The sequence below is a fragment of the Martes martes genome, assembly GCF_963455335.1.
Source record: "Martes martes genome assembly, chromosome: 2".
NCBI lineage: Eukaryota > Metazoa > Chordata > Mammalia > Carnivora > Mustelidae > Martes > Martes martes.
This window is the reverse complement of record NC_137889.1, coordinates 179,034,062-179,061,275: the sequence shown is the minus strand read 5'-3', so window position 1 is coordinate 179,061,275 and position 27,214 is coordinate 179,034,062. Positions and strand designations below refer to the sequence as shown.

General features: G+C 38.9%; 1 protein-coding gene across 2 annotated transcripts in view; it reads left to right on the top strand.

Annotated features, from left to right (window-relative positions):
- Nucleotides 1-27,214, top strand: part of TEC (tec protein tyrosine kinase) — a 142,711-nt gene that overhangs the window by 24,737 nt on the left and 90,760 nt on the right. Inside the window, exons 1-2 of one of the 2 annotated variants that reach the window (XM_080797811.1) lie at nucleotides 13,624-13,710; nucleotides 26,374-26,559. In XM_080797811.1, coding sequence (XP_080653937.1) covers nucleotides 13,708-13,710; nucleotides 26,374-26,559 — 189 coding nt within the window. In that variant the 5' untranslated portion in view covers nucleotides 13,624-13,707. Of the gene's footprint in view, nucleotides 1-13,623; nucleotides 13,711-26,373; nucleotides 26,560-27,214 lie in introns of those variants that run through there. The other variant, XM_080797812.1, reaches the window with a different exon arrangement.

Genomic DNA, 27,214 nt, shown 5'->3' with positions numbered 1-27,214 from the left:
TTAGAGTGGATTATTCAGGAGGGTATATCTGAAAATACTTTGCAGGATACTTATTAGTCTTTAAAAACATTTTACATCAGATATACTATTTCTATCTGTTCTTGACATAATATTAAAATTTCTGTCACATATTGGAAAATAAATATTAAACTGAATTTCATTCAATTTTTACCAAAAGTGAGATTATGATAATATTTAACAGATACAGACCAAGGATCATATTACTTATTTACTTATTTCTATACTTTATTCCTATTTCTTGAGTTAACAAGCAAGTAACCTAGCTAGCTCACTCCACAAAAAAATGCTTTTACAAGGATATATTTACTATGCTATTATCAAATGTTAATATTAGAAATAGCCAGGTGAGGAATGATATTATCATTTCTTCCTGAATTTCTATTGAAGGTGTATCATGTAACATCTTTCATTATCCTTTATAATCCCGTAAACTAGTGTCTCTTTAGAATTTAATCACAGTAGGGGCATCTGGGTGGCTCAGTCATTAAGCATCTACCTTGGGCTCAGATCATGATCCCAGCATCCTGGGATCAAGCCCCACATTGGGCTGTCTGCTTCTCCCTCTCCCACTCTCCCTGCTTGTGCTCCCTCTCTCATTCTCTCTCTGTCAAAAGATAAATAAAATCTAAAAAAAAGAGGCAATTTAATCACAGGAAAAGTTTTCCTGTTGGAAAATTGGTGTATCTCTTACAAACAAATTACTATTCTATGAGGCTTTATATTATCCTTGGCTTCCTAGATTTTGAGAAGCTCTAAATTTAATGCACAGTTGCAATAAATGTCTTAGTTCCAGTTATCAATGTATGGTAGAATTGTAGCATATGTGCACCTGACCTAGGAGAATTCAACTTTGTGTGGGCCAACAAGGGAAAAAGAGAGAAAAGAGACAATTTGAGGATGGTGGATGATTCTGTTCTACTCAGATGTGAAAATGTGTACACTTACTTCTCCCTCCTCTGTCTGAGTTTGCAAAGGTTTTTCTATGAGCATCTATCTCACAGTGCTGAATGGGACTTCAGTAATTAGAGAAAAGTACTTTTTCACACAAACTGTCCCCTAAGTTCAAGCCAACTGATTTATCTAATACTAAACCGAAAACCCCCAAATCTATTTTTTTTCTGTGCTAGATTATTTGCAAAAAGGCCTCCATAATTCCCCTCCCTGTATCTACTCCATGTTGGGTAGTCACCTCTAATCCTGACTCCGGACTGGGTCCTGTGACTTGCTCTGGCCAATGAGACAATAGCAGAAGCGAAGCATTCAGAGACACGACATGTGTTGTGTACTGGGGCTTGCTCTCTCACAGCTCATGGAATCCTGAGAACTAGACGAGTAAACCCAGCTTGTCCTGTCCACATGGACGGGAGCTGATGTGCCCTAGCTGATGGCCCACAAGTGCCCGAAATGGGAGTGCGTCCATCCTAGACATCTGCGTTAGAATTGCCCTCCCCACCTACAGAATCATGGGAAATGAGACATTTTTATTGTTTTTGTGGTACTCAGCATTAGTGGCGTTTTTGGGTTGTTGCTGTCTTCCTCAATAGCCAGCAGTTACAACCCGCAGTGCTAGTAGACATTTCTGCCGATGCGGCTGGTCTTCTCTGGGGACCATGTGTCAGTCTCCTGTGTGGCTGTCTTCTGGGGCATAGTCAAGGCTAACTCTGACTATATTCACTTTTTGCCCTATGTGCTTATGTAAGAATCAACTCCCACATAAACTCTGCTTCCACTCGGGTGTGTTCCCGCCTTTTGGTTTCCGATTTCTCCTTCTGCTTTTAATTCTTACCTGTATATTGTTGACATGTTGTGCAGGGATTTGTTCTTACATTTCTTTCATTGAGAATAAAATTCACTATTTAAACCAACTTGAAAGGGTACAACGCAATGGTTTTTAGTATATTTACAAAGTGGTGCAAGCATCACCACTAATTCCGGAAGGTTTCTGTCACTCCAGAAAGAAACCCCATACACCCAATTCTCCCCTGATCCCATCCAGACAGTTATGTATTTGGTGTCTGTATGGATTCGCCTATTCGGGACATTTCATATATATGGAATTAACACTATGTGTGGCCTTTTGTATCTGGATTCTTTTACTTAATGTAATGTTTTCAAAGTTCATCTACAATGTACCATGTATCAGTACCTCATTCCTTTTTATGGTGGAATAACATTTCATTGTATGGATATATATATCCATTCGTCAGTTGATGGACATTTGGGTTGTTTCCAGTTTTCGGCTACTATGAGTAATACCACTATAAGCATTCATGTGTGAATTTTTGTGTGAAAAGAGGTTTTCAGTTCTCTTGGGTATATACTTAGGAGTGGAAATGCTGCGTTATATGTTAACTTTTGGGTAACCGCTGAACTGTTTTTCACAGTGGCTACAGCATTTTACATTTCCACCAGTGTATGAGGGTTACAATTTCTCCACATTCTTGCCAGTACTTCTCATTTTCCCTTAAAAACATTATAGCCATTCTAGTGCATGTGAAGTGGTGTCTCATGGGGTTTTGATTTACATTTCCCTAATGACTAATGATGTTGAGCATCTTTTCATGTGTTTATTGACCATTTGTACATTTTCTTTGAAGAAATGTCTATTTAATGAAATCTTTCCATTTGCAATGATGTGGATGGAACTAGAGGGTATTATGCTTAGCGAAATAAGTCAGTCGGACAAAGACAACTATCGTATGATCGCCCTGATATGAGGAAGTGGAGATGCAACGTGGGGGGTTTAGGGGGTAGGAGAAGAATAAATGAAACAAGATGGGATCGGGAGGGAGACAAACCATAAGAGACTCTTAATCTCACAAAACAAACTGAGGGTTGCCCGGTGGATAGGGGGTAGGGAGAGGGTGGTTGGGTTATGGATACTGGGGAGGGTATGTGCTATGGTGAGTGCTGTGAAGTGTGTAAACCTGGCGATTCGCAGACCATACCCCTGGGGCTAATAATACATTATATATTTATAAAAAAAATTATTTAAAAAATGTCTATTTAAGTTCTTTCCCATTTTTAAGTTGTGTTATTTTTTGTTGTTCAGCTATAAATGTTCTTCATGCATTCTGGATATTAGACTCCTGTCAAATATATCATTGGTAAATATTTTCTCTTATTCTGTGGGTTGTCTTTCACTTCTTTGATTGTGTCCTTTGACATACAAAGGTTTTTAGGTTGATGAAGTCCAATTTATCTATTTTTCTTTTGTTGCTTATGCTCTTTTTTTTAAAGATTTTTATCTTTTTTTTTTCTAAATATTTTTTATTTATTTATTTGACAGACAGAGATCACAAGTAGGCAGAGAGGCAGGCAGAGAGAGAGGAGGAAGCAGGCTCCCTGCCAAGCAGAGAGCCTGATGCGGGGCTCGATCCCAGGGCCCTGAGATCATGACCTGAGCTGAAGGCAGAGGCTTAACCCACTGAGCCACCCAGGTGCCCCTGCTTATGCTCTTGATGTCATATTTAAGAAACCATTCCCTAATCTAAGGTTGTGAAAATTTATAGCTATGTTTCCTCCTAAGAGTTTTGAACTTTTATTCTTACATTAATCTTTGATCAATTTTGAGATCATTTCTGTGTATGGTGTATATACCAAAGTCATTCATAGCCCATTATCCCAGCACCATTTGTTCTTTCTCATTGAATGGTCTTGGCACCCTCATCAAAAATCAACTGAGCATAGATGAGTGAGTTTATTTCTGGACTCTCAATTCTGTATTGTTGGTCTGTACATCTATCATCATGTATCATGCTGTTTGAATTACTGAAATATTGAAGTAAGTTTTTTTGTTTTGTTTTGTTTTTTAGAGATTCTTATTTATTTATTTGACAGACAGAGAGGCAGGCAAAGAGAGAGGGGGAAGTAGGCTCCCTGCTGAACAGAGAGCCTGATGCAGGGCTTGATCCCAGGACCCTGAGATCATGACCTGAGCTGAAGGCAGAGGCTTAACCCACTGAGCCACCCAGATACCCCTGCAGTAAATTTTGATAATGGGAGTGTGGGTCCTCTGGTGTTTTTTTTGTTTGTTTGTTTTGTTTTTTAAGATTGATTTGGTGATTCAGTATTACTGTATGAGTTTTGGGATCAGCTTGTCCATTTCTGCAAAAAGAGGGCAGTTGGAATTTTAATAGAGATTACACTGAATCTGACCATTTGGAAAAGATTGCCATTTTAGCAATATTAAATCTTTCAATCCATGAATGTGTATATCTTTTCATTTATTTGGGTCCTTTAAAATTTCTTTCAATAATGTTTTGTAGTTTTTGATGCACAAGTCTTATACTTTCTTGATTAAATTTTGTTCATGTATTTTTATTGCAAGTTCTTTCAGTTTCTCTCTGGATGTATAGTAGGTGCAATTATATATCAATAAAAATAAATGTTTTTAGTGTAACTATTCAGCTATTTAATGTAACCAGACTTTTATTCCAGAAGTCTGGGAGTAAGGATACTAGCTTTCTAGTCTCAAAGGTGTTATTATCATTATTATTACTTCAGTTATGTTCTCTTTACTTTTATCTATTCATTTATAAAGTGCTCCCTGCCAAGGTTCCTTCCACTAAATAGTGGTGCTTAGCCAGGAGTTCCAGTGTAAGTAATTGGTGGAGTAAGATCATGGAGGGTGACATAGTGAAAGAAATCTTTAGGGGCTGGGTCGGTTGGCTCGGATTGTGATCCTGGGATCGAGCCCTGTGTCTGGATCCCAGCTCAGCGGGGAGTCTGCTTCTCCCTCTCCTTCTGCCTCTCCCCCTGTTCTTGCTTTCTTTCTCTCTCTCTCAAATAAATAAATAAAATCTTAATAACGAAAGGAAAGAAATCTTAAGGGTAATGTTGGCAGAACCACTGTTTCTGTCTTTTCCAGCTCTGTCAGGAGACAAATTAAATTTTTGATAGTTTAATACATCAAAAAGTATGGACCTGTCTTCTAAATGGTTGAATTTTCTGTTTTTCAGACAGTAGTAATATGGGCAACAGGTGGGTTTCTGGGATGTCAAGCTCCTAGAATTTCAGGGCTACTGACCGTTAGTGATATCCGCTTCAGGGCACTGACATCACAGCGCCCTCGGAGTCTGGGAGGTTGCTCGTTTGCATTTTCGGTTCAGGGCAGAGAAGTTTCCTCTACACTGTGAGGCTCACTCTTATATTTTAACAGGGCCTTCAGGTTGGGGATTGACGAAGACCTGTCACATTAAAGAGATGAGAGCAGGATTGCTCTCTGCTGGGTGGACACAGTTTCACTTGACGCAGGACAGATGTAGGAGACTCTGGCCTGGGCCTCTGTGATACCCAAGCTGTAGGCTCTCAACCCCTTCAAAAAAAAAAAAAAAAAAAAGGACCCCTTGCATGGGGCAGAATTAATCCTCAGGAACATCTCGGAGTGAAAAAGGATCCTGTTGATTGTTCGATAATTTGTGATCCTAAGATCCTGCTGATTTTTTAAAAAAGATGATTTATTTGAGAGAGTGAGAGAGGCAGCAGGAGCAGGTGGAGGGGCAGAGAGAGAAGCAGGCTCTCCACTGAGCAGGGAACCCCTTGCAGGGCTCAACCCCAAGACCCCAGGATCATGACCTGAGCCAAAGGCAGATGCTTAACCGACTGAGCCACCCAGGCGCCCCAGATCCTGTTGATTTAAAATGCAGATGGATATACTTTTGGTATGAGGTTTTTCTTTCAGTTTGGTCCAGTGACAATAAGAGCAACTAAAAATAGTGAAAGGTCTGAAGTAGATCCTTCCGTTACCTTTGAGGTTTGGCCTCTGAAGTAAAACCCATCAAGGCGTAAATAAAGTGAAATCATTAAGTCCTGAATACATGTTGTGTTTCACTCAATATACTGGATGCTCGATCATGCCAAGTATTGTATTTTCTTGTACTTGATTTGTGTAAAAGTATTCAGAGGAAAAAAAAACCCCAACAACTTGGAAATCTGGTTTTGAGAAATTTCTGTGAAACAAAGGATTTATATGACTATGTAACACATGTATAGACACATATGTATACACATATATTAACTAATTGTTTTGTGGGGCTCTCTAAATATCTGTGCTACTTAAGTTAATTTGATTTTCAGAATTTCATATAGCACTGGAAAGAAATTGGGCATTAATTTTTTCTTAATAGAAGACAATTCCCCAAATAATGGAATTTCCAGGCTCACTGAAATATGTGATCCTCTGTTGGCCAACATGATACTGAGGTTTAATGCTCAGGTATCACCCTAAAAGAAGGATTTTGCTTCGAGGCACCTGGGTGGCTCAGTTAGTTAAGCGTCTGCCTTTGGCTCAGGTCATGATTTTGGGATCCTGGGATCGAGCCCTGCATCGGGCCCCCTGCTTGGTGGGGAGTCTGCTTCTCCCTCTCCTCCCCACTCATGCTATCTCTCACTATCTCTGTCTGTCTGTCTCTCTCAAATAAATAAATCTTATATTTATTTATCAAATATATTTCATTTATCAAATAAATTTATCAAATATATCAAATATATTTATTTATCAAATAAATAAATCAATCAATCTTAAAAAAAATTTTGCTTCAAACTCTTTGTATGGTTAGGGGATGTTTATGAGTGAGAAACATTTGTTCTGGAGAATGTAGTAGAAAGTGGTGGAGCGTGTGACTCTTGATCTTGGGATCATGAGTTTAAGCCCCGTGTTGGGTGTAGAGATTACTTACGAAAATAAAATTTAAAATATTAAAGAAAAAAAAGGAATAAGCAAGCAAAGGGGAATCAGACCTGCAAATACGGAGAACAAACTGATGGTTGCCAGAGGGAAGAGAGATGGGAGGTTGGGCAAAATGGGTGAAGGGAGTGGGAGATACAGGCTTCTGCTTATGGAGTGAATCAGTCACTGGAATAAAAGGCATAGTGTAAGGAATATGGTCAGTGATATTGTAATAGTGATGTGTAGTGATGTAGCGTAACGTATAGACTTGTCAAATCACTGTGTTGTACACCTAAAGCTAATGTGACATTGTGTTCCGACTATACTCAGGAAAAAAGTCATTCTTCCATAATTTAGGCTCTTTTCTTTTCTTTTCTTTTTTTTTTTTTTTTAGATTTTATTTATTTATTTGACAGACAGAGATCACAAGTAGGCAGAGAGGCAGGCAGAGAGAGAGGGGAATGCAGGCTTCCTGCCGAGCAGAGAGCCCAATGCGGGGCTCTATCCCAGGACCCTGGGATCATGACCCGAGCCAGAAGGCAGAGGCTTAACCCACTGAGCCACCCAGGCGCCCCTAGGCTATTTTCTGTTTACATTCTCTTCTTTACTAACAAGACACTGAAAATTAAACTCATGGTGGAGAGCCACTATAAAACTTGAAAATGACATGGGAACACATGCCATTTTTAATTTTTAAAAAAGCTTTTTTTAAAAGTAGGCTCCATACCCAGTATGGAGGCCAACATGTGGCTTGAATTCAATGACCCCAAGATCGAGACCTGAGCTGAGATCAAAAGTTGGATGCTTAACTGACTGAGTGACCCAGGCACCCCCCCCCAAACTTTAACTTTTATTTCCTGTTTGCAATTGTGATTAAAATCAAACAACTTTTTTTTTTTTTCATTTTGATGTAATCTCTACACCTAACACGGGGCTTGAAACTTAAACCCTGATATCAAGAGTCTCATGCTTTACTGACCGAGCCAGCCAGGCGCCCCTAAAACCAAACAACTTTTAAGAAAGAATTTTCATATGCTTTATATGGGGAAGTCATTATAAAGGGCGAACATTAGCATCTGCTTTTATTCATGTGTTGGTGTTTCTCTAGCCAACTGTCAAAATTCTGTGCACATGTCATTTCTTCACTGAAGAGGTCCACAATACTTTGAAGAGAGGTAATTATTTCCTCTTTAGTCATCACATAGAAGTGATTTCTGGGGGCTATTAATGTTCTAAAACACTTGGCCCATATCACTTTTTTAGCTTTTCATAGACTATATTGTGGCTCTTTGTTTTTAAGTCCCTTGTTCTGATGCTTCCCTACAGCAAAGATCATGTCATGTTCATCTTCGTAATGCATAGTTCCTCATACATTATGGCTGTGCAGTACATGTCAGGAGGCATGGTCACCTGAATGCCTGAAACTCTTCCTGTGAGCTCATGAACTGTTGGGGCACATGGGTGGCTCAGTTGGCTAAGTAATGTATATTACTTTGGCTTAGGTCATGATCCCAGGGTCCTGGGATGGAGCCCTGTGTTGGGCTCCCTGCTTAACAGTGTCTGCTTTTCTCTCTCCCTCTGCTCCTCTGCTTCCACCCTGCTTGTACACACTCTCACTCTGAAATAAATAAATAAAATCTTAAAAAAAGAAATTAGCTCATGAACTGAAAGTGGTGAAAAGAAGGATGTGTGAAGAAGAGGAAACATTTAAGGGAAGGAAGAAGGTTGACAGATTTAGAGATGAATGAAATGAGAGAGAATGGGATGGTCAAGAATGATGTAGTATAGGATATGCCCCAGTTATCTGTTACTGTGTAACAAACCACCTGAAATGTACACACACACAACAACAACCGTTGTATCACATGGGCGGATTCTGTAGGTTAAGAAGTGGACAGTGCAGTGGGAATGCCTCGTGTCTACTCCATAATACCTCCTTTCTTGGAAAACTTGATAAGCTGGGAATGACTTGGACAACTTGGGGCTGGAATCATCTGAGAGTTCTGTCCCTCATCTGTCTGGCTCCTGGGCTAGGATGATTTGGAAACTGGGCTCAGTGGGAATTCTTCATGGGAACGCCCATATGTGGCTTCTCCATGTGGCAGGGGCTTCTTTCAGTATGGTGACTAGTTTCTAAGATGAACTGTCCAGAGAAGTCCAAAAGAACCAGACAGGAGATACTTGGCCTTTTCTGGCTCAGCCTCAGAGATCTTATTGTATCTCTTCTGCTGTCCTATATGAGTCAAAGGAGTCAAAAACCCACTCAGATTCAAGGAGAGGAGGTCTAGATCCTGACTCTCAATGGGAGGAGTGTCAGTGAATTTGCGTCTGTTTCTAAAGCAGCAGAATCACAATATCATAAATGGGCCAGATCATGACCATGTTTGGTAGAGCAAAGAACAGGAAAGTATATTACCAATTTACTTCATTAGAGATGGGATATATGGGAAAGGTCATTGGACATTTTCCAAACAATAATTAGAACATGGCTTTATATTCATGATACTTTTTGAATGTAGTTTATAATTTTTATTTGTTACAAGTGATATATGAAAATATTTTCTTTGAAATTAGCATTTTTATCAGTTTATTTATTTATTTTTTTTCTCTTTTAGAGATCAGGTATATAATACTTGGCATTTCAATTTTTGGAAATCCTCCATTAACTGAGTCCCACAAGCCTTAGAAGTAAGGGTAAATACTTCTCTGGGCAAATTTGTCTTCTTGCTTTAGGGAGCTCTAGTTTGAGCTGTGATACTGTTGCGATCTTTCTAATGATTCTTTTATAAAAAGGCTTCAATTTGATTGTACTCTCTTGACTGCCCACTGTGCTTCAGTACTTTGTTAATCTGTACAGGATTCTCCTCTTATCGTGCTGTAGACTCAAAAAGCTAATTTCTACTTCCATGATATTTAAACAGGAAAAAGGAAAGGAAATAGAGAAGAGAGAGGAGTTATAGCAAGGACAAGTGTTGAATGGATTGTGACTTTATGTTTGGCAGCTGGAGACCGCATATTCTCATTAGAAGAGCTTTTGTGATGAGCGAGGTTTAGGGGGCAATAACATCCTTGAGGAAGAAGCCCACCCACCTTTTTCCACTTCTACTTGTCTGTTTTTGTTCTTATTTTTTCCCTCCTTCCCTTCTCTTCCTCTTTTTACCTTTTCTCTTCTCTTTCTTACCAGTTGCAAAGCGTTGGATAACAGGGATGTGGTAAACTGTGCTATTTCCTTAAACATATTTTAGAAACGTTTTATTGTGGAAAATTTCAAACACAAACAAAAATAGGATATTATAATGAACTCCGTTATGTCTCACCCAGCTGCAGTAGTTATCAACTCATGAACAATTTCATTTTGTCTACACCCTTGTATTCTCCTTCAATTAGGAAGCAAATCAGACATTTATTATCTCTAAATTTTTTAGTATGTATCTCTTAAAGATAAGAACTCTTAAAAATACAATCACAATACCATAATCACACTTCAAAAAACTCTAAAACAACCAAACACTATCTTAATATTATCAAATCCTAATATTATCAGATAAATCTTACCAGCAAACCTTCATGTCACCATTGGTGCAGTTATCTCTTACATTTCTTTCTTTCTTTCTTTCTTTTTTTTTTAAAGATCTTAATTATTTATTTGTCAGAGAGAGAGAGAGAGTGAGAACACAAGCAGGGTGAGTGGGAGGCAGAGGCAGAGAGAGAAAGCAGGCTCCCCGCTGAGCAGGGAGCCCAATGTGGGACTCGATCCCAGGACCCTGAGACTGTGACATGAGCCAAAGGCAGATGCTCAACCAACTGAGCCACCCAGGCGTCCCTATCTCTTGGATTTCAACTGGCTAAAATGTCTCCCAAGATTCTAAATCTATTGGGTCCTCCTTAAACTTGTTCTGTTTTTGTTCTTGAAACTGTTTGTTAAAGCAAATTTCTCACTTCGTAAAAACATTGAATGCAACAAGGGACAAATATGTTGATATAGATGAATACTTCGTATTAAAAACAGTTTTAGGGGCACCTGGGTGGCTCAGTGGGTTAAAGCCTCTGCCTTCGGCTCAGGTCATGATCCCAGGGTCCTGGGATTGAGCCCCGCATCGGGCTCTCTGCTTGGCAGGGAGCCTGCTTCCTCTCCTCTCTCTGCCTGCTTCTCTGCCTACTTGTGATCTCTGTCTGTCAAATAAATAAATAAAATCTTAAAAAAAAAAAAAACCAGTTTAGAATACCATAGCTAAGGAACACATATTAGTATTAGGGTATTTTATATATAATTTCCAAATTAGTTTTTAAAAAATTCTCATTTTCTCCCAGAAAGAGGTGTTAGAAATCTTCTACCTACTTGAGAGGCTTGTTATGTGTGGCCTTTCCACTGGTTATTGTTTCTCTCTGAAGTTGCAAGAAGCAGAAAGAGAAACGTTTGTTGGATATCAACAAACGCCTCAGGGGGAAGAGGATTAGTGCCAGAATATTGTGGCTTAATGTGAATCCACTTACCTAGCATAGTAAGTAGTAAAAGAAAAAAAAAACATGATTATGATTCAGAAGTTTTCCTGAAAAATAAAGTGAAAGCATGTGTGGCACCACTTAAATTATAATTGCTAGCTCCTAGAACAAAGTGTGAAGCAAATATTAGTTGCTTCCTTGAGATAATTCTTCTGATGAAAATGCATGGCAAAAAAATTTGACGACGTTTACTTTACATTTGAATTTGTCAGCACAGTTCTAAGGAAGACCATTTTCTTTCTTTGCATTAGAAAGTTTTATCAGTTTTTACAAAGGTTTTCTTTGGGAGGTAGAATAAAAGTGAAGGCACTGTGACAGAGAAACCATTACACGTAGTTTCTGAAATACAACAGAAGTACATTTCTCCCTTACAAAGTAGTTTAGTGAGTCTGGGTTGGTGCGGCAGCTCTGCTCCATAAAGTCATTCAAGGACCAGCATGATGCCTTGAATGCATAAGGAAAGTTGTTTGTTAGGTGCACTTTCCAGCTGGTAAGAAGGTAGGAAATGCCCCAAATCCAGGGAAAGTAGCTTGTGTTTCAAGATTTTTTAAAAAAATTTATTAGAGAGAGAGAGAGAGAGAAAGCACGAGCAGGGGAGAGGGAGAAGCAGGCTCCACACTAAACAGAGAGCCCCATGCAGGGCTCGATCCCAGGACCCTGGGATTATGACCTGAGCGGAAGGCAGTTGTTTAATCAACCGAGCCACACAGGTGCTTTTTTTTTCTTTTTTACTTTTTTTTTTTTTTAAGATTTTTTAAAAATTTGTTTATTTGATAGAGAGAGAGTAGCTTGTGTTTACATTGAAGATGGCCCACATATCGCTTCAGCATACACCTCTTTGGCTTTAACTTACGTGCCTGCACCCAACTACGGGGAAGGCTGGGAAATATCTCTAGCCCCTGTGTCCGTGATGAAGGACAGAATGGATGGGGCAGGTACGGAGGCAGGGAGGAAGAAAAAAACAGTTTGTAACAGTGTATACATTTTTTAAAGATTTTATTTATTTATTTGACAGAGAGCGAGAGAGCAAGTGATCATGGGCAGGGGGAGCAGGAGAGGGAGAAGCAGGCTCCCCACTGAGCAAGAAGCCTGATGCGGGGCTTGATTGATCCCAGGACCCTAGGATCATGCCCTGAACCAGAGGCAGACACTTAACCAGAGCCACCCAGGTGCCCCTGTCACAGTGTATCTTAGTATTTTAGTTGTAAATCAGGTTTTGATACCTCAACTGTGTTGTTTCTTCTTATTGTTTTACAAGCTAACTCTAATGGTGAGGTCCTCATTTGCCAGTAGCGTTGAGTATGATCAAAGCAGATCTCTAACATCACTCTCATTACTGACTTCTTGAAGTCCCACATCTTTTGAATATTTGATACTATTGACTGTTACATCCCCTCATTCAGTGAGAGGGAATGACCAGCAAAGAAGCAGAACCCTGTAATGTGGAAGGACTATTTGATTGAGGCCTTCGTGGTCAGTTGATGAATGAGTATTTTCATGGGCTGACAACTGTTTCTTCTCTCTAGAACCACTGAACTATGAATGTCCTGTATAGTAATTACACTTGTCTATACTTAGAGATATTACACATGGGTTCTTTTCTCAAAGCTTCTTTCTCCATTCGTTGCTCTTATCTCTCCTTTTTTTTTTCTTCTTTTATACCAGTGGGGAGACCTCCTACCTCCAATCACAGCCGAAGACCCCAGGGGGAACCTGCAGTATGAGACCCAAACTTGTCTTAAGGAGTACACGTTCATTCAGTGCATATAACTGTGTTATATGGACAAAGAGAAAGAATTGTCCTTGGGACAGCACTGCTTAGTCTATTTCCTGGTTCCCTTGCCCCAGTCCAAGGCCTTAATCATAATTAATCATGGAGTAATGCCTTAATCAATATGGCAATGGGCTGTAGTGGCGCCTGTATTACCAGGAAAGATGAGGCAAGTCTGCTGGCTTCTTTAACTTTTGCCCTTTGACCCATGAAGTCTCCCCTTCTTTTTAGATGTTGTTAGGACTAAGTGATTATGGCTTTACTAGGTTTTTTGTTTGTTTTGTTTTGTTTTTTTTTTCTTTTTAGAGAGAGAGAGTGGGTACGTGCAGGAAGTGGGGAGGGAGAGGGAGAGATAGAATGTTAAGCAGACTGCATGCCCAGTGAAGAGCTCAAGGGGTGGGGGTGGGGGTCTCCATCTCATGACCTTGAGATGATGACCTGAGCCAAAATCAGAAGTCAGGTGATGCATGCTTAACCAACTGAGCCACCCAGATGCCCCCACTAGATATGTTGGTGGTTACATTCCTTACTGGTTTAGCTTCAACAGGTCAAGTACTCAAAACTTTGTAGTCTACTACATATCAGCTGGCTGAAAGGAAGAAGAGTTAAGATTTTAAGAATATACATGTTGTCTGAGTGCCTTCTTTTAATAGATAAGGAAGACAGAAGGCTACAGTGTTACTTTTCTTCTGAGAGCCAAAATGCTGCCTAATCCGGGAATAGCTCCAATTCATGATGTTAAATGGTGAGCCTAGAATGTACTCTTTATTCATTTTGTTTATGTGATTGAAGTCGTCCTAACATGTTTTTTTCTTCTGCTTGTATGACTACTACTTAATTCCCCCATTACACAAGGAATCTGGGGCTTATGCTGAGGTTATACATTGCAGAGGAGAACATGATTACATTTGTTTCTATATAATAGCTACCTATTTTAGGTACTTTGGAACTGAAATATAATCTACAGATCCTCTTGGCAGGCACAGAGCATTTGATTTCTCAGATAAATGTCAGTTTGATGTTTTTCCATGCTAGATTTCTCAAAATCGTGAACGGAAACTTTGTCATGAACCTATGATGAGATGTGTAATAAGCAATGTGTTCTGATGTAGAAGTTAGGAAACCAAGTTAATACTCTACTCATCTTAGGGCATTGGCCGGAATTAGATTGAATCACATTCTATTGATGATTTTGTAGGTAAAATATTGTTGGATATTGGCAATTTCATATGATTTAACCTAGTACGATGAGAATTTCAACAACCTTAAGTCACTCTCTGCTCCTTCCTGTAAGGAGTTCGTCCTTTTCCTACTCTGATAGCTAGGCTGTTTGTTTCTTGTTTAGTATGTTCTTTACCATCGTATCATTTGGTGAGTCATATTCACCTTTGTTTTCATCTGTCTCTGACTCCCTTTCTGGGTTAGCATCTCTGTTTCTTTGATTAAAAATATTACGGAAAGTTGTATGGACTAGGACGGTCAGCCCTTGTATCTTCTTATTTAAATTAAAACAAAACAAAACAAAACAAAACACCCCCCCCTTTTTTTTCTAAGGCAGAAACTTTCATGATGAAACAATGTTCTAAGGTCTTTTGGCTAAAATTGCCAGACCATGAAATTGAGAGCCATTAGTCTGGTACCCAGTTTTCTAACGCTCGACAAAGAATATAACTTGGTGGTTTGGGTTTCTCATTTGTGAAACAGTGACAGTTTCTCTTATCTACTTCAGAATACTGGCATTAAGTATTAGTATATAAGACTAATGTGTTAAGCTTTTTAAACTTTAAAAAAATACTTATTTAAAAAAATTTAATTGAAGTATAATGAGTAAATAATGTTGTATTAGTTTTGGTTGTACCACATAATGATTCAATATTTGTATACATTGTAAAGTGATCACCATGATAAGCCTAGCTAACATCCATCAGTATACATAGTTACATTTTTTTTCTCCTGCTGAGAACTTTTAAGATCTATTCCTTAGCAACTTTCAAATAGGTAATATAGTATTATTAACTATAGTCATCATGCTGTCCATTACATCCCCAGGACTTAATTATTTTATAACTAGAATTTTGTAGCTCTTTTTTTTCAAAGATTTTATTTATTTATTTGGCAGACAGAGATCACAAGTAGGCAGAGAGGCAGGCAGAGAGAGAGGGGGAAGCGGGCTTCTTGCTACTTGAGCAGAGAGCCCAATGCGGGGCTTGATCCCAGGACCCTGAAATCATGACCTGAGCCGAAGGCAGAGGGTTAACTCACTAAGCCACCAGCTTTTGATATGGTTCACCTACTTTGCCCATCCCCATGCCCCACCAATCTGTTCTCTGTATCTATGAACATGGGGTGGTTTTTTTTCTTTTTTTAAAGATTCTGCATATAAATGAGATCATATGATACTTATCTTTCTATTTCTGACTTATTTCACTTAGCATAATGCTCTTGAGGCTCATCCGTGTTGTTGCAAATGGCAAGATTTCATTCCTTTTTCTGGCTGGGTGGTATTCCATATATGTATACCATATATATATATATGTGTGTGTATATATATGTGTATATATATTCCATATATATATATTTTATATCTATTATATATATTCGTTCATTCCATATATATATACACAACACAACTTTATCTCTTCATCATTCAATGAACACTTAGTTTTTTGGTGTCTTAGCTACTATACATAGTGCTGCAATGAACATGGGGTGCAGATATTTTCTTGAGTTAGTGTTTTGTTTTCTTTAGATAAATACCCCAAAATAGAGTTGCTGGATTATGAGATGTGTTTTCAGTTTTTAGAGGAATCTCCATTCTGTTTTCCATAGTGGCTGCACCAATTCACATTCCTGCACAAGGTTTTCCTTTTCTCCACATCCTTGCCAGTACTTGTTATTTCCAGTTTGGGTTTTTTTTTTTTTTTTTTTTTTTTTTTTTTTTTAATGATAGCCATTCTAACAGGTGTGAGGTGATATTTCATTATGATTTTGATTTGCATTTTCCTGATGATTAGTGATGTTGAACACCCCCTTTTCACGTACCTTTTGGCTAACTATATGTATTCTTTATAAAAATGTCTGTTCAGATAGTCTGCCTGTGTATTTAATCAGATTTTTTCTACTGAGTTATATGAGTTTCTTATATATTTTTGATATTAACCCCTTATGGGAATTATGATTTGCAAATATTTTCTTTTTCATTTTTTTAAAGATTTTATTTATTTATTTGACAGAGAGAGACACAGGGAGAGAGGGAACACAAGCAGGGGGAGTGGGAGAGGGAGAAGCAGGCTTCCCACTGAGCAGGGAGTCTGAGGCAGGGCTCGATCCCAGGATGCTGGGATCATGACCTGAGCTGAAGACAACTGCTTAACTGACTGAGACACCCAGGCACCTCTGCAAATATTTTCTCCCATTCAGTAGGTTGCCCCTTTCATTTTGTTGATAAGGTTTCGTTTGTTGTGCCAAAGATTTTTAGTTTGATGTGGTCTTGGTCTTACGCTTGGTCTATGCTTATTTATTTTTGCTTTTGTTGCCTTTGCTTGTGGTGTCATATCCAAAAAATCATCATCAAGACCTGTGTTAAGGGGCTCAGGGCTTATGTTTCTCTGAGTTTTATGGTTTCAGGTCTTATGTTTAAATCTTTCATCCATTTTGAGTTCATTTTTGTGTATGGTGTAAGACAGTGGTCCAACTGCATTCTTTTGCCTCTGGCTGTCCAGTTTTCCCAGCACCATTTGTTTGAAGGACTGTCCTTTCCCCTTTGTATATTTTTGGCTTCTTTGTTATAAATTAACTGATTTGTGTATTTGTATATTTGTGGGAGTTTTAAAAAAATTTTTAAAATTTAAATTCAATTTATTAACATATAATGTATTGTTAGTTTCAGAGGTAGAAGTCAGTGAGTCATCGGTGTTATATGATACCCAGTGCTTATACATCACGTGCCCTCCTTAATGTCCATCCCTCACCCACCTCCCCTTCAGTAACCCTCAGTTTCCTATGATTAAGAGTTTCTTATTGTTTGTCTCCCTCTCTGATTTCATCTTGTTTTATTTTTTTCCTCTCTTCCCCTATGACTCTCTGTTTTGTTCTGTAAATTCCATATATAAGTGAGGTCATATAATTGTTTTTCTCTGGTTGACTTATTTCGCTCAGCATAATACCCTTTAGTTCCATCCACGTTGTTGCAAATGGCAAGATTTCATTTTTTGATGGCTGAGTAATATTCCAGTGTGTGTGTGTGTGTGTGTGTGTGTGTGTGTGTACACTCATACCACCTCTTCTTTATCCATTCATCTGTCAATGGACATCTGGTTCTTTCCATAGGTTAACTATTGTGGACACTGCTGCTATAAACATTCGGGTGCACATGCCCCTTCGGATCACTACATTTGTGTACTTGGGTTAAATACCCAGTAGTGCAATTGCTGGGTCATAGGGTAGCTCTATTTTCAACTTTTTGAGGAATCTCCATACTGTTTTCCAGAGTGGTACACCAGCTTGCATTCCCACCAACAGTGTAGGAGGGTTCACCTTTCTCCGCATCCTCGCCAACCTCTATCATTTCCCGACTTGTTAATTTTAGCCATTCTGACTGGTGTGAGGTGGTATCTCATTGTGGTTTTGATTTGTATTTCCCTGATGCTGAGTGATGTTGAGCATCTTTTCATGTGTTTGTTGGCCATGCGGATGTCTTCTTTGGAGAAATGTCTGTTCATGTCTTCTGCCCATTTCTTGATTGGATTATTTGTTCTTTGGTGTTGAATTTGATAAGTTATAGATTTTGGACACTAGTCCTTTATCTGATATGTCATTTGCAAATATCTTCTCCCATTTTGTCAGTTGTCTTTTGTTTTTTTTTTTGTTGTTGTTGACTGTTTCCTTTGCTGTGCCAAAGCTTTTTATCTTGATGAAGTACCAGTAATTAACCTTTGGCTTTGTTTCCCCTGCCTTTGAAGACGTGTCTAGCAAGAAGTTGTCTAGCAAGAAGTTGTTGCGGCCAAGGTCACAGAGGTTGCCGCCTGCATATTTGTGGGTTTAATGCTGGGTTCTTTATTCTATTTCAATGATCTATGTGTCTGTTTTATGCCAATACTGCTTACTACTGTATATAACACTGTATATTAACACTGTATATTAACTGTGCTGGAATTTGAAAGAAAACTTATTTTTAAAAAAAGCAGTACTTTATTCAGGGTATTGTGACTAATCACAAAAGTGACCACTAAAGTCATCATCAACATGCATTTGGCACCCACCATGTACACTGGGACATGCCGTACTCACTTTTAGGTATTAAAAAAATAATAATGAAGTATACTTTAATACTTGAACTTGACAAAGCCATATATATACTGTTTAGATTTCTATGACGTTGCGGTATAGTTTGGAATCCAGGGGTGTGATGCCCCCAGTTTTGTTCTTCTTAAGGTTGCTTTGGCTATTGAGGTCTTTTGTGGCTCCATAGAAATTTTAGAATTGTTTGTTAAATTCTCTAAACTTTTAATAGTCAGCAGCCAGGGTAAAGAGAATAGTATTCTTGTGGGACAGATAAAAGGTCTTACGTTGCAGCTCTGCCTTTTATTTAAGAAGATATTTGCAACCTAGAGGTGGTTCCTTTGTGATTCTTCGGAATGGATCAGCTCTTTTTCTTGTGGAGAATGGCTAGGAGAGTAAGATGAGGAACTCTCAAATTTTGTTTTGTCTTTGTTTTCTAACGTAGAATATCAAACCTATTACTACCTTCACTCAGAACATCTCCCTTCAGATTTTGGTATCGAAAGGTTGGTGTGCCTCGCTCTTAGCCATGCCATGGAAGTCATAAATTATTTCTGTGGAAGTAATTTGCTTTTAGCAGTCTCCCTAAACTAGGAGGCTGGAAGTGACTTGTTATTATGCTTTTTCCTTCGGTTCTCCCTTTCCTTCTGTGAGAGAGGCCACGCAGTGTAGTGGTTAATAGTGTAGGCTCTATTCTGTGGTTAGGCTGCCTGTTTTAAAACTTGCTCTTATTCTTACAATGTGACTTGTAAAATAGAAATAGTAATAGTACTGACTTGAGAAGGTTTGTTGAGAGAATTAATTTACTTAATACATCGAAAGTGTTTAGTGTTTGAAATAGTGCTAACGCATAGCAAAATAGTAAAAGCTTGATAATGGTGATTATAATAACTTTTAGTATTTTTCTGTAAAAATAGTAATTCTATGGGCAATATGTCCTGATTCTCCCATGGTCTGGATTTCACTGATCTTATCAAAAATCCATTGATCTTTTAGGACAATGATGTTTATTATTTAGGGGAATCTACTTGCTACCTTCTCTATTTTGGTCTAGTTTTCAGAGTATTTCACAAATATATGTTTCACGGTTTGGAGTTTGGAGTTAAAGACCATCATTTTGTTCATTGCATGATGGGATTATTTCCCTCGGTTTTCATGTTTTGTTGTTTCAGTGGAGTTTTTTAAGGGACGAGAGTAGAGAGTACATATCTTTACGCTGCTCTCTTCCAATATTTCTAAGAAGCAACCACTTATACTGTTTTATAAAATATTTTGTATTTTTGTAAATTTTTTATTTTTATATAGCTTTATATTTTATTTATTAATTATTTATTTTATTTATATAATATTTTTATATATTTATAAAATATTTTTGTACTGTCAGTCTCTAAGTAACATCCTTAATTTAGTTGCCACTTCTTGCTTTTTCTGTTTAAGGTATGATCTGTTAGCTTCCCACTGGTACCGTGGAGGATATAGCTATCTTTCACAGTTACTCTCCCACCCACACACACATTTCCTGCACCCATTTACCCCCAATATATTTATATCGGTAATAAGAATTTTATTTTTATTTACGTTATTATGAACTCTGGAGCATGATGTGATTATAGTTCCTTTTCTGCACACTTTTTTCTTGTTTTCGCTGGAATTCATTGATTTATTTTTTTAAGTTGGCTGAGTTTTACTAATTCATTATAAATCTTCCAATGCCTTCAGGTTCATATCCTGGAAGAATTTCTTCCAAGAACCTGCTAACTTGTTCCAGTGTTGACCTACAGCTCAAGGTCATCTTAGGTTTTCCCTTTACCATCCTCCAGGAGATGCTCCTTACCTCTCTTTGGAAACCCTTGTTTCCTGGATTCCATGTGTTTTGTGGCTTATTTTTTATTTTGGTAGACTGCATTTCTCAAGTAGCTTTTTGAAAGGGTAAACCAGAGAGAAAAACGTTAAAACCTTGCATGTTTAGAAAGTGTCTTTCTTCTCCTATTACTGCATTGATCGTCTGGTTGAACATAGAGTTTTAGGTTAGAAATCAAAATTTTTTTGAATTTTTCTCCATTATCTTCCAGTTTCCAGTATCGCCTTGATGATTGCCATTCTGAAGTGTGAGCCTTTCCAAGAAACCTATGTATAAGCTTGTTGAATCTTCTGTCTCTATGATTTTGAAATTTCATGCGTTTGTGCCTTGATTTGGTTCAATTTCAATATGAAGATAAACTTCCATGTGGGGAAATTTTCCTAAATTTCTTCTCTGATTAGTTTCTCATAGTTTTCTTTGCTTTCAACTTCTGGAAGTCCTCTTTTTTCAGACGCTGAACTTTCTGGATGGGTTCTCTGATTTTATTGTATTCCCTCTCCGATTTTTAATGTTTTTGGCTTTTTTGGTTTTATTTCCTGGGAGATTTCCTCAACTTTATATTCTACGTCTTCTGTTGAGCTTCTCATTTCTTCTACCTTATTTTTTTCTTTGTTGGTTTCTGTTCTTTATTTTGGCTGTATCCTGACCTTGTTTCATGCATGCAGTATCTTCCCTTAGCTCTGATTTTATTACTTTTTTTTTTTTTTTAACATTTTCTTTTCTCTGCAGAGTCTTTGTTTCCTCCAAGTGGCTCCCCCCTATTTGACCTTGAATTCATATTAGAATCTTTCCTTAGGGGTTTAATGATTCTTGGCTTTTTCTTATTCATGTATTGGTCTCTAAAAGTTCATTGGAAGCTTTGTGCTCTGGTTGGAACTTGCTGACTATGGACTTTACTATACAGTAATCTATCTGGCTGGGCCATTTCTGGGCCATAGGATCTCCCCTGTATCTGTATCTGTAGGTCTTTACTCTTTAGTCTGGTCCTTATCTAGTATTGTGGAGTCAGATGGGAAAAGAGAGCTGAGTGATCTCAACATTGAGTATATATGCCTGCATGGGTTCACTTAAGCCCCCCTTTGCAGTATGGTACCCCTAGCCTCAACTGTTTGTAGTTTCTCCCAGTATAGAGACCTTCTGTATTATAAACCTCCTAGGTTTGGGGGAGGATTAGTCACTTGGCTGTTTGGTATGGGAGAGGGCATGGAGGACCCACCTTATACAGACCTGAAAACAATCCTTTTCTTCTAAGTCTTCTTCACCATCACTTATAGACATGCCAAGTTCTGCTGATTCCTGAGTTATTTGGAGGCTTTGTGGCACACATTGGGTTGTTTCCAGGCTTCCTCCTGGCTGGAACTACCACATGTTTACTTGCTTTTATTTCCCAAATTTTGTTGATATCTCCTGTCCTATCTTCTGTTTCCATGAGAGTTAATTCCTTAATGGTGAAAACAGCAAAAACAAAGGACTGATTTAATGGGATTTCAGGAGGGAGCTAACACAACCGTGTAGATACAACACTCTCTCTTCAGTTGGAAGTCTACAGGAGGAGAATATTCCTTTGTTTTTATCTTTGTGTCCCTTAACAGTTTTCTTTGGCCAGGTTTTACCTTGAAGCAATGAATTTTTAAAATAGCAGTGAGCTTTTAATTACATGGTGGGGAATGGTGGAGAGAGCCCTTCACTTGGAACCAGGAGACTTTTCGTCTAGTCTTGGCTTGGGTGACTTTGGCCAAGTCACTAAGGTTTTCGAAAGCCCAGCTCTTTAATTTGTAAAATGAGTGAAATTGATGATGTCTAACACTTATTTTAACTCAATTGGCATCTTCTTTGTAAGACTATTTAATATCACTTACAAATCAGATAAGGGGATTTTTTTTTCAATGCATTTAACATGATGCATTTTCTCCTGCCCCTGGAGGTTGAGACTTTTGCTTCTAAAACTGCAGATAAGCCCCACCTTATTTCATCTTCCAAAAATCTGCTTTTTATTTGGAAACTATGGTATTACTCATTGGCCTGGGAACTATACATCTGCATATGGCCTGTTTTCCAGGGCATAGCTTGCTTTTCACTTACAATCCATTCTGTAAGTTGTCACTTGTGCCCTGCATTGAAAATGTGCACAAAGATGAAAAGATGATTTCTGAAGTGCCATTTACACGTCAGCTGTTTTTCGGGAAAAAAAGGGGGGGTACTAAAATTTTAATTTAGAATAAGGAGGACCAACTGAGATGCAAAAGGAGCTAGAGATTTTCTTTGGAGCAAGAACTTTCCCCTGACTTCTTAACTTAGATTAACTGATGGCTTCATCGGGTCTGTCATCCAGCTGCGTATTGAGAGGCTGCCCTAAGTACCAAGAGTGCTGGAGTTACGTTGAGCGCCCAGTCTTTTCCTTTAAGATAGCAGCTTTCCATGCTACCTGCACATTAAATCATGATGCCCTGGACCCCACCCCAGACCAACTGAATAAAAATATCTGGGTGTGGGGCCTGGACATTTCAAAACATCTCCCACCTTGATTTTTAAAATTAATTAATTAATTAATTAATTAATGATTTTCTTCTTTAAAAGGGAGAGGGTGCACATGCACGAGCAGGGGACGGGCAGAGGGGAAGGGAGAGTCTTTTTTTTTGTCCTACTTCAAGGAGTTGTAATACATTTATACACATTCATGTAATCTCTACCCCAGTTGAGACATAGAAAATTCCCTCATATTCCCACCTGGTCTACCTCTACCCCACTCCCCATACCTGCATAGGCAACCATTTTGCTAATTTCTATAACCATTGATTAGTTTTTGCTTGTTTTTAGGCTTTATATAAATGGAATCATATGGTATATACTCTTTTGTCCATATATATATGTATATGGGTCCATTAATTAATTAGTTAATTAATTAATTTCCTTCCAAATATTTATTTATTTTTAATTTAAATTCAGTCAGTTAACATATAATATGTTATTGGTTTCAGAGGTATAGTTCAATGATTCATCAGTCTTACATAGTACCCAGGGCTCATTTCATCATACGTCCTCTCTAATGTCCATCATTTGGAAACCCTCAATTTGTTTCCTGTGATTAAGAGTCTCTTATGGTTTATCTCCCTCTCTGGTTTTGCTTTGTTTTATTTTTTTCCTCTCCTCCCCTATGATCCTCTGTTTTGCATCTTAAATTCTAAATATGAGTGAGATCATATGATACTTGTCTTTCTCTGGTTGACTTACTTCACTTAGCATAATACCCTCTAGTTCCATCCATGTTGTTATAAATGGCAGGATTTCATCTTTTTGATGGCTGCATAGTATTCCAGTGTGTGTGTGTGTGTGTGTGTGTGTGTGTGTGTGTGTTTATATATACCACATCTTCTTTATCCATTCATCTATTGATGGACATCTGGGCGCTTTCCGTAGTTTGGCTATTGTGGACATTGCTGCTATAAACATTTGGGTGCAGGTGCCCCTTTAGATCACTACATTTGTATCTTTGAAGTAAGTAACCAGTAGTGCGATTGCTGGGTTGTAGGGTAGCTCTATTTTCAACTTTTGGGGGAGCCTCCATACTGTTTTCCAGAGAGACGCACCAGCTTGCATTCCCACCAACAGTGTAGGAGGGTTCCCCTTTCTCCACATCCTTGCCAACATCTGTCATTTCCTGATTTGTTAATTTTAGTCGTTCTGACTGGTGTGATGTGGTATCTCACTGTGGTTTTGATTTGTATTAGGAGGAGAGAGTCTTTTTTTTTTTTTCTTTTAAAGGATTTTATTTATTTGAGAAAGAACTTGAGCAGAGGCAGAGGGAGAGGGAGAAGCAGGCTCCCCACTGAGCAGAGAGTTCAATGGAGGGCTCCACCCCAGGACCCTGGGATCATGACCTGAGCCAAAGTCAGATGCTTAACCACCTGAGCCACCCAAATGCCCCTAGGGAGAAAGAGTCTTAAGCAGACTCCCTGCTGATAGTGGAGCTGGTTGCAGAACTTGATCTCATGACCCTGAGGTCATGACCTGAGCCAAATCCTAGAGTGGGAAGGAAGTGCAACCGACTGCCACCCAGGTGCCCCTCCCTAGGTGATTTTAATGTGCACATACGGTTGAGATCTTTTTCCTTAGAAGCTTTAAAACTAGGTGAAAGTTAAAAACTGTACATTAATTGCTGTAGAACATGGAAGACTATGATGAGTTCAATGATGAGTGATGGAGAGATCATGGGTGCATGAATTGGAAGGCATTTAATTAATTGGAGTCATCAGGAAAGACTTCATTAAGGAGGTAAGTTTTGAGCTAGTGGATTTTTCATACCAACTATTCTGACTGGGTATGGCCTACTTGAAGAGCATTGGAAGCAAAGATTGGTTGATAGGTTATAGCCAGATTGTGATTGCCTGGTGTTATTATGGGAATTTTGACTTTTTCCTGCAGGTGGCAGGGAAGTTTTGAGGAGGCATTCAGGATTTCTGGTGAATGAAATGGTATGATGCAAGGTGGTATCTTTGACGATTGATTCCATGGGAATGAGGAATATGTTGTTTGAACAAAATGAGGCAAGAACCTGTGGAAAGAAAAAGCAGTTGGAGAGCTGCTAGCATGGTTCAGATGGCAAGGATCTAAACTAGGAAAAAGGCAGTGGAATTAAAAAAAAAATAATGATAGTAAACATTTGTATAGGGTTTTCATAATAAGCAAGTTCTTTCCCACATATCATTAAACCTCACAACAACCTTGGGGGTATTTATCTCCATATTTTGTAAATGAAGGAACTTACATACAGAGGTTAAGCTGTTGTGAAGTAATCTTACAGAAATGGGGGTCCTGACTAGATATGACAGATCAGTAATAGGGAGTTCCAGGGATTCTTCCAACTTTCAAGGTTGGGTGTGGAAATGGTAGAATTCCTAGTGGCTAACTCAGTGTCAAGGCTCTGGCTCTGCTCTCAGGTAACCACTTATGTTCTTTTTTTTTTTTTTTTCTTTTAAAGATTTTATTTACTTATTTGACAGACAGAGATCACAAGTAGGCAGAGAGGCAGGCAGAGAGAGAGAGAGGAAAAGAGGCAGGCTTCCCGCTGAGCAGAGAGCCCGATGAGGGGCTCGATCCCAGGACCCCGGGATCATGACCTGAGCTGAAGGCAGAGGCTTTAACCCACTGAGCCACCCAGGCGCCCCAACCACTTACATTCTTTTTTTTTTTTTTTTTTTTAAAGATTTTTATTTATTCATTTGTCAGAGAGAGAGAGCACAGGCAGACAGAGAGGCAAGCAGAGGCAGAGGGAGAAGCAGGTTCCTCGCTGAGCAAGGAGCCCGATGTGGGACTCCATCCCAAGACCCTGGGATCATGACCTGAGCCGAAGGCAGCTGCTTAACCCACTGAGCCACCCAGGCGTCCCACCACTTATGTTCTTTACGTGACTTCTGTTACCTCTATGATTTGATGTGCAATGACTGTCATGTGTGGTGAAGGGCAGGAAAGAAAAGGCTGCTGTCCATTTAATTTCTATCAAATAAGAATCTTCATGTGTTTTCTGAGTAGTTTTGGGTTTTCAGATAGTTAAACTTTGTTGAATTTTAGAAGGCTTAGTTTAGGTGTGGGGGATCCAAATACAGGGCTGAGGACTTTGTCCAGATGGGTTCTTCCCTGAGTCTGTTAGTTGTGACCAGGTGGATTTCCTTTTCTCTTGTGGTTGAGACAGGAACCCTAGGAAAGAGAACTATGAAGCATGGTGTAGACGTTGGAGAACATCCTCATGGCTGTGGTAACTAGGATGTTTGATCAAGATTACATCTTTGTCAGAGCTGGAGACCGACCCCTACCCACCTGTGGTAATTCATTCTGTTCACAAGTCCGCCAGGTCCATGTGATCATCCATCTCGGGTGCTAGGGTCCCAAGGCAATTTAAATACCAGCTTCAATCAGCCATGGAGGTGATGAATGTACTTTTTCATCTGAGATATTTGTTTCTCTCCAATTAGATAGCAGAAGAATGTGCCAGAAACCTACGGGATGCTGGGGGAGGTACAAAGGAGTGACTCATCATTGTGGCAAACCTTGATTAGATTTCTTGTGAAATGCTGGGTTATGGAGGAACAGGATGAGCCTGGGGATGAAGAGAAGTTGAGCTTCTGTGCCCCGGGCAGTTTCAGTCCAGGTGCTAGACTAACATTCATTAGCTCCAGCTGTGATGCAGGTAATTCGGCATGAAAACATCTTTGGAAAATTAAGATGTCACATTTTATTTCAGCTGTTTTTTTTTTCCTCCCCTCACTTTAGAATACTGGGATCTTCAATGGCAGGAGACAGAGTGATCAGAAGACCGAGATGAATTTTAACACTATTCTAGAAGAGATTCTTATTAAAAGGTCACAACAGAAAAAGAAGACATCACCCTTAAACTATAAAGAGAGACTTTTTGTGCTAACAAAGTCCATGTTAACCTACTATGAAGGTCGACCAGAGGTATGAGACAATAAAAATTTACTTTGCTGCTTTCTATATTGATATTATTTAATAATATTTATCCCCCTCTGCCCTCCTCTCCCAATCTTATGAAATAAATTTCAGGCAAATGAAGTTAAGGTAATAATTTGTTATCATTTGGATCTGAACGATAAAGCTTAGAATAGGGTGAGAAATTCTTCGCAGGTCTCTTGATTATGGTGTAGTATATATGGGTGTACAATTTATATCAGCCTACTGAATTAATCTGTTCAAGAAAACAGATTTCCACATCGGTTTTAGGTCCTTGTGGAACTCATTAAGTATATTGTATACACATGGCTCCTTCCCATAAACGATTGTATTATGTGTCAAAATCGATTTTAGCTCTTATATGCTGTGTCTGTATCCATTGCTTTTTTTGTTTTAAGATTTTATTTATTTATTTGACAGGCAGAGATCACAAGTAGGCAGAGAGGCAGGCAGAGTGTTTGGGGGCGGGGAGGGAGGGAAGCAGGCTCCCTGCTGAGCAGAGAGCCCGATGCAGGGCTCGATCCCAGGACCCTGGGATCATGATCTGAGCTGAAGGCAGAGGCTTTAACCCACTGAGCCACCCAGGTGCCCCTGTGTCCATTGCTTTATATGAATAGTTCTTCATCCTTATGTGGAAATTACT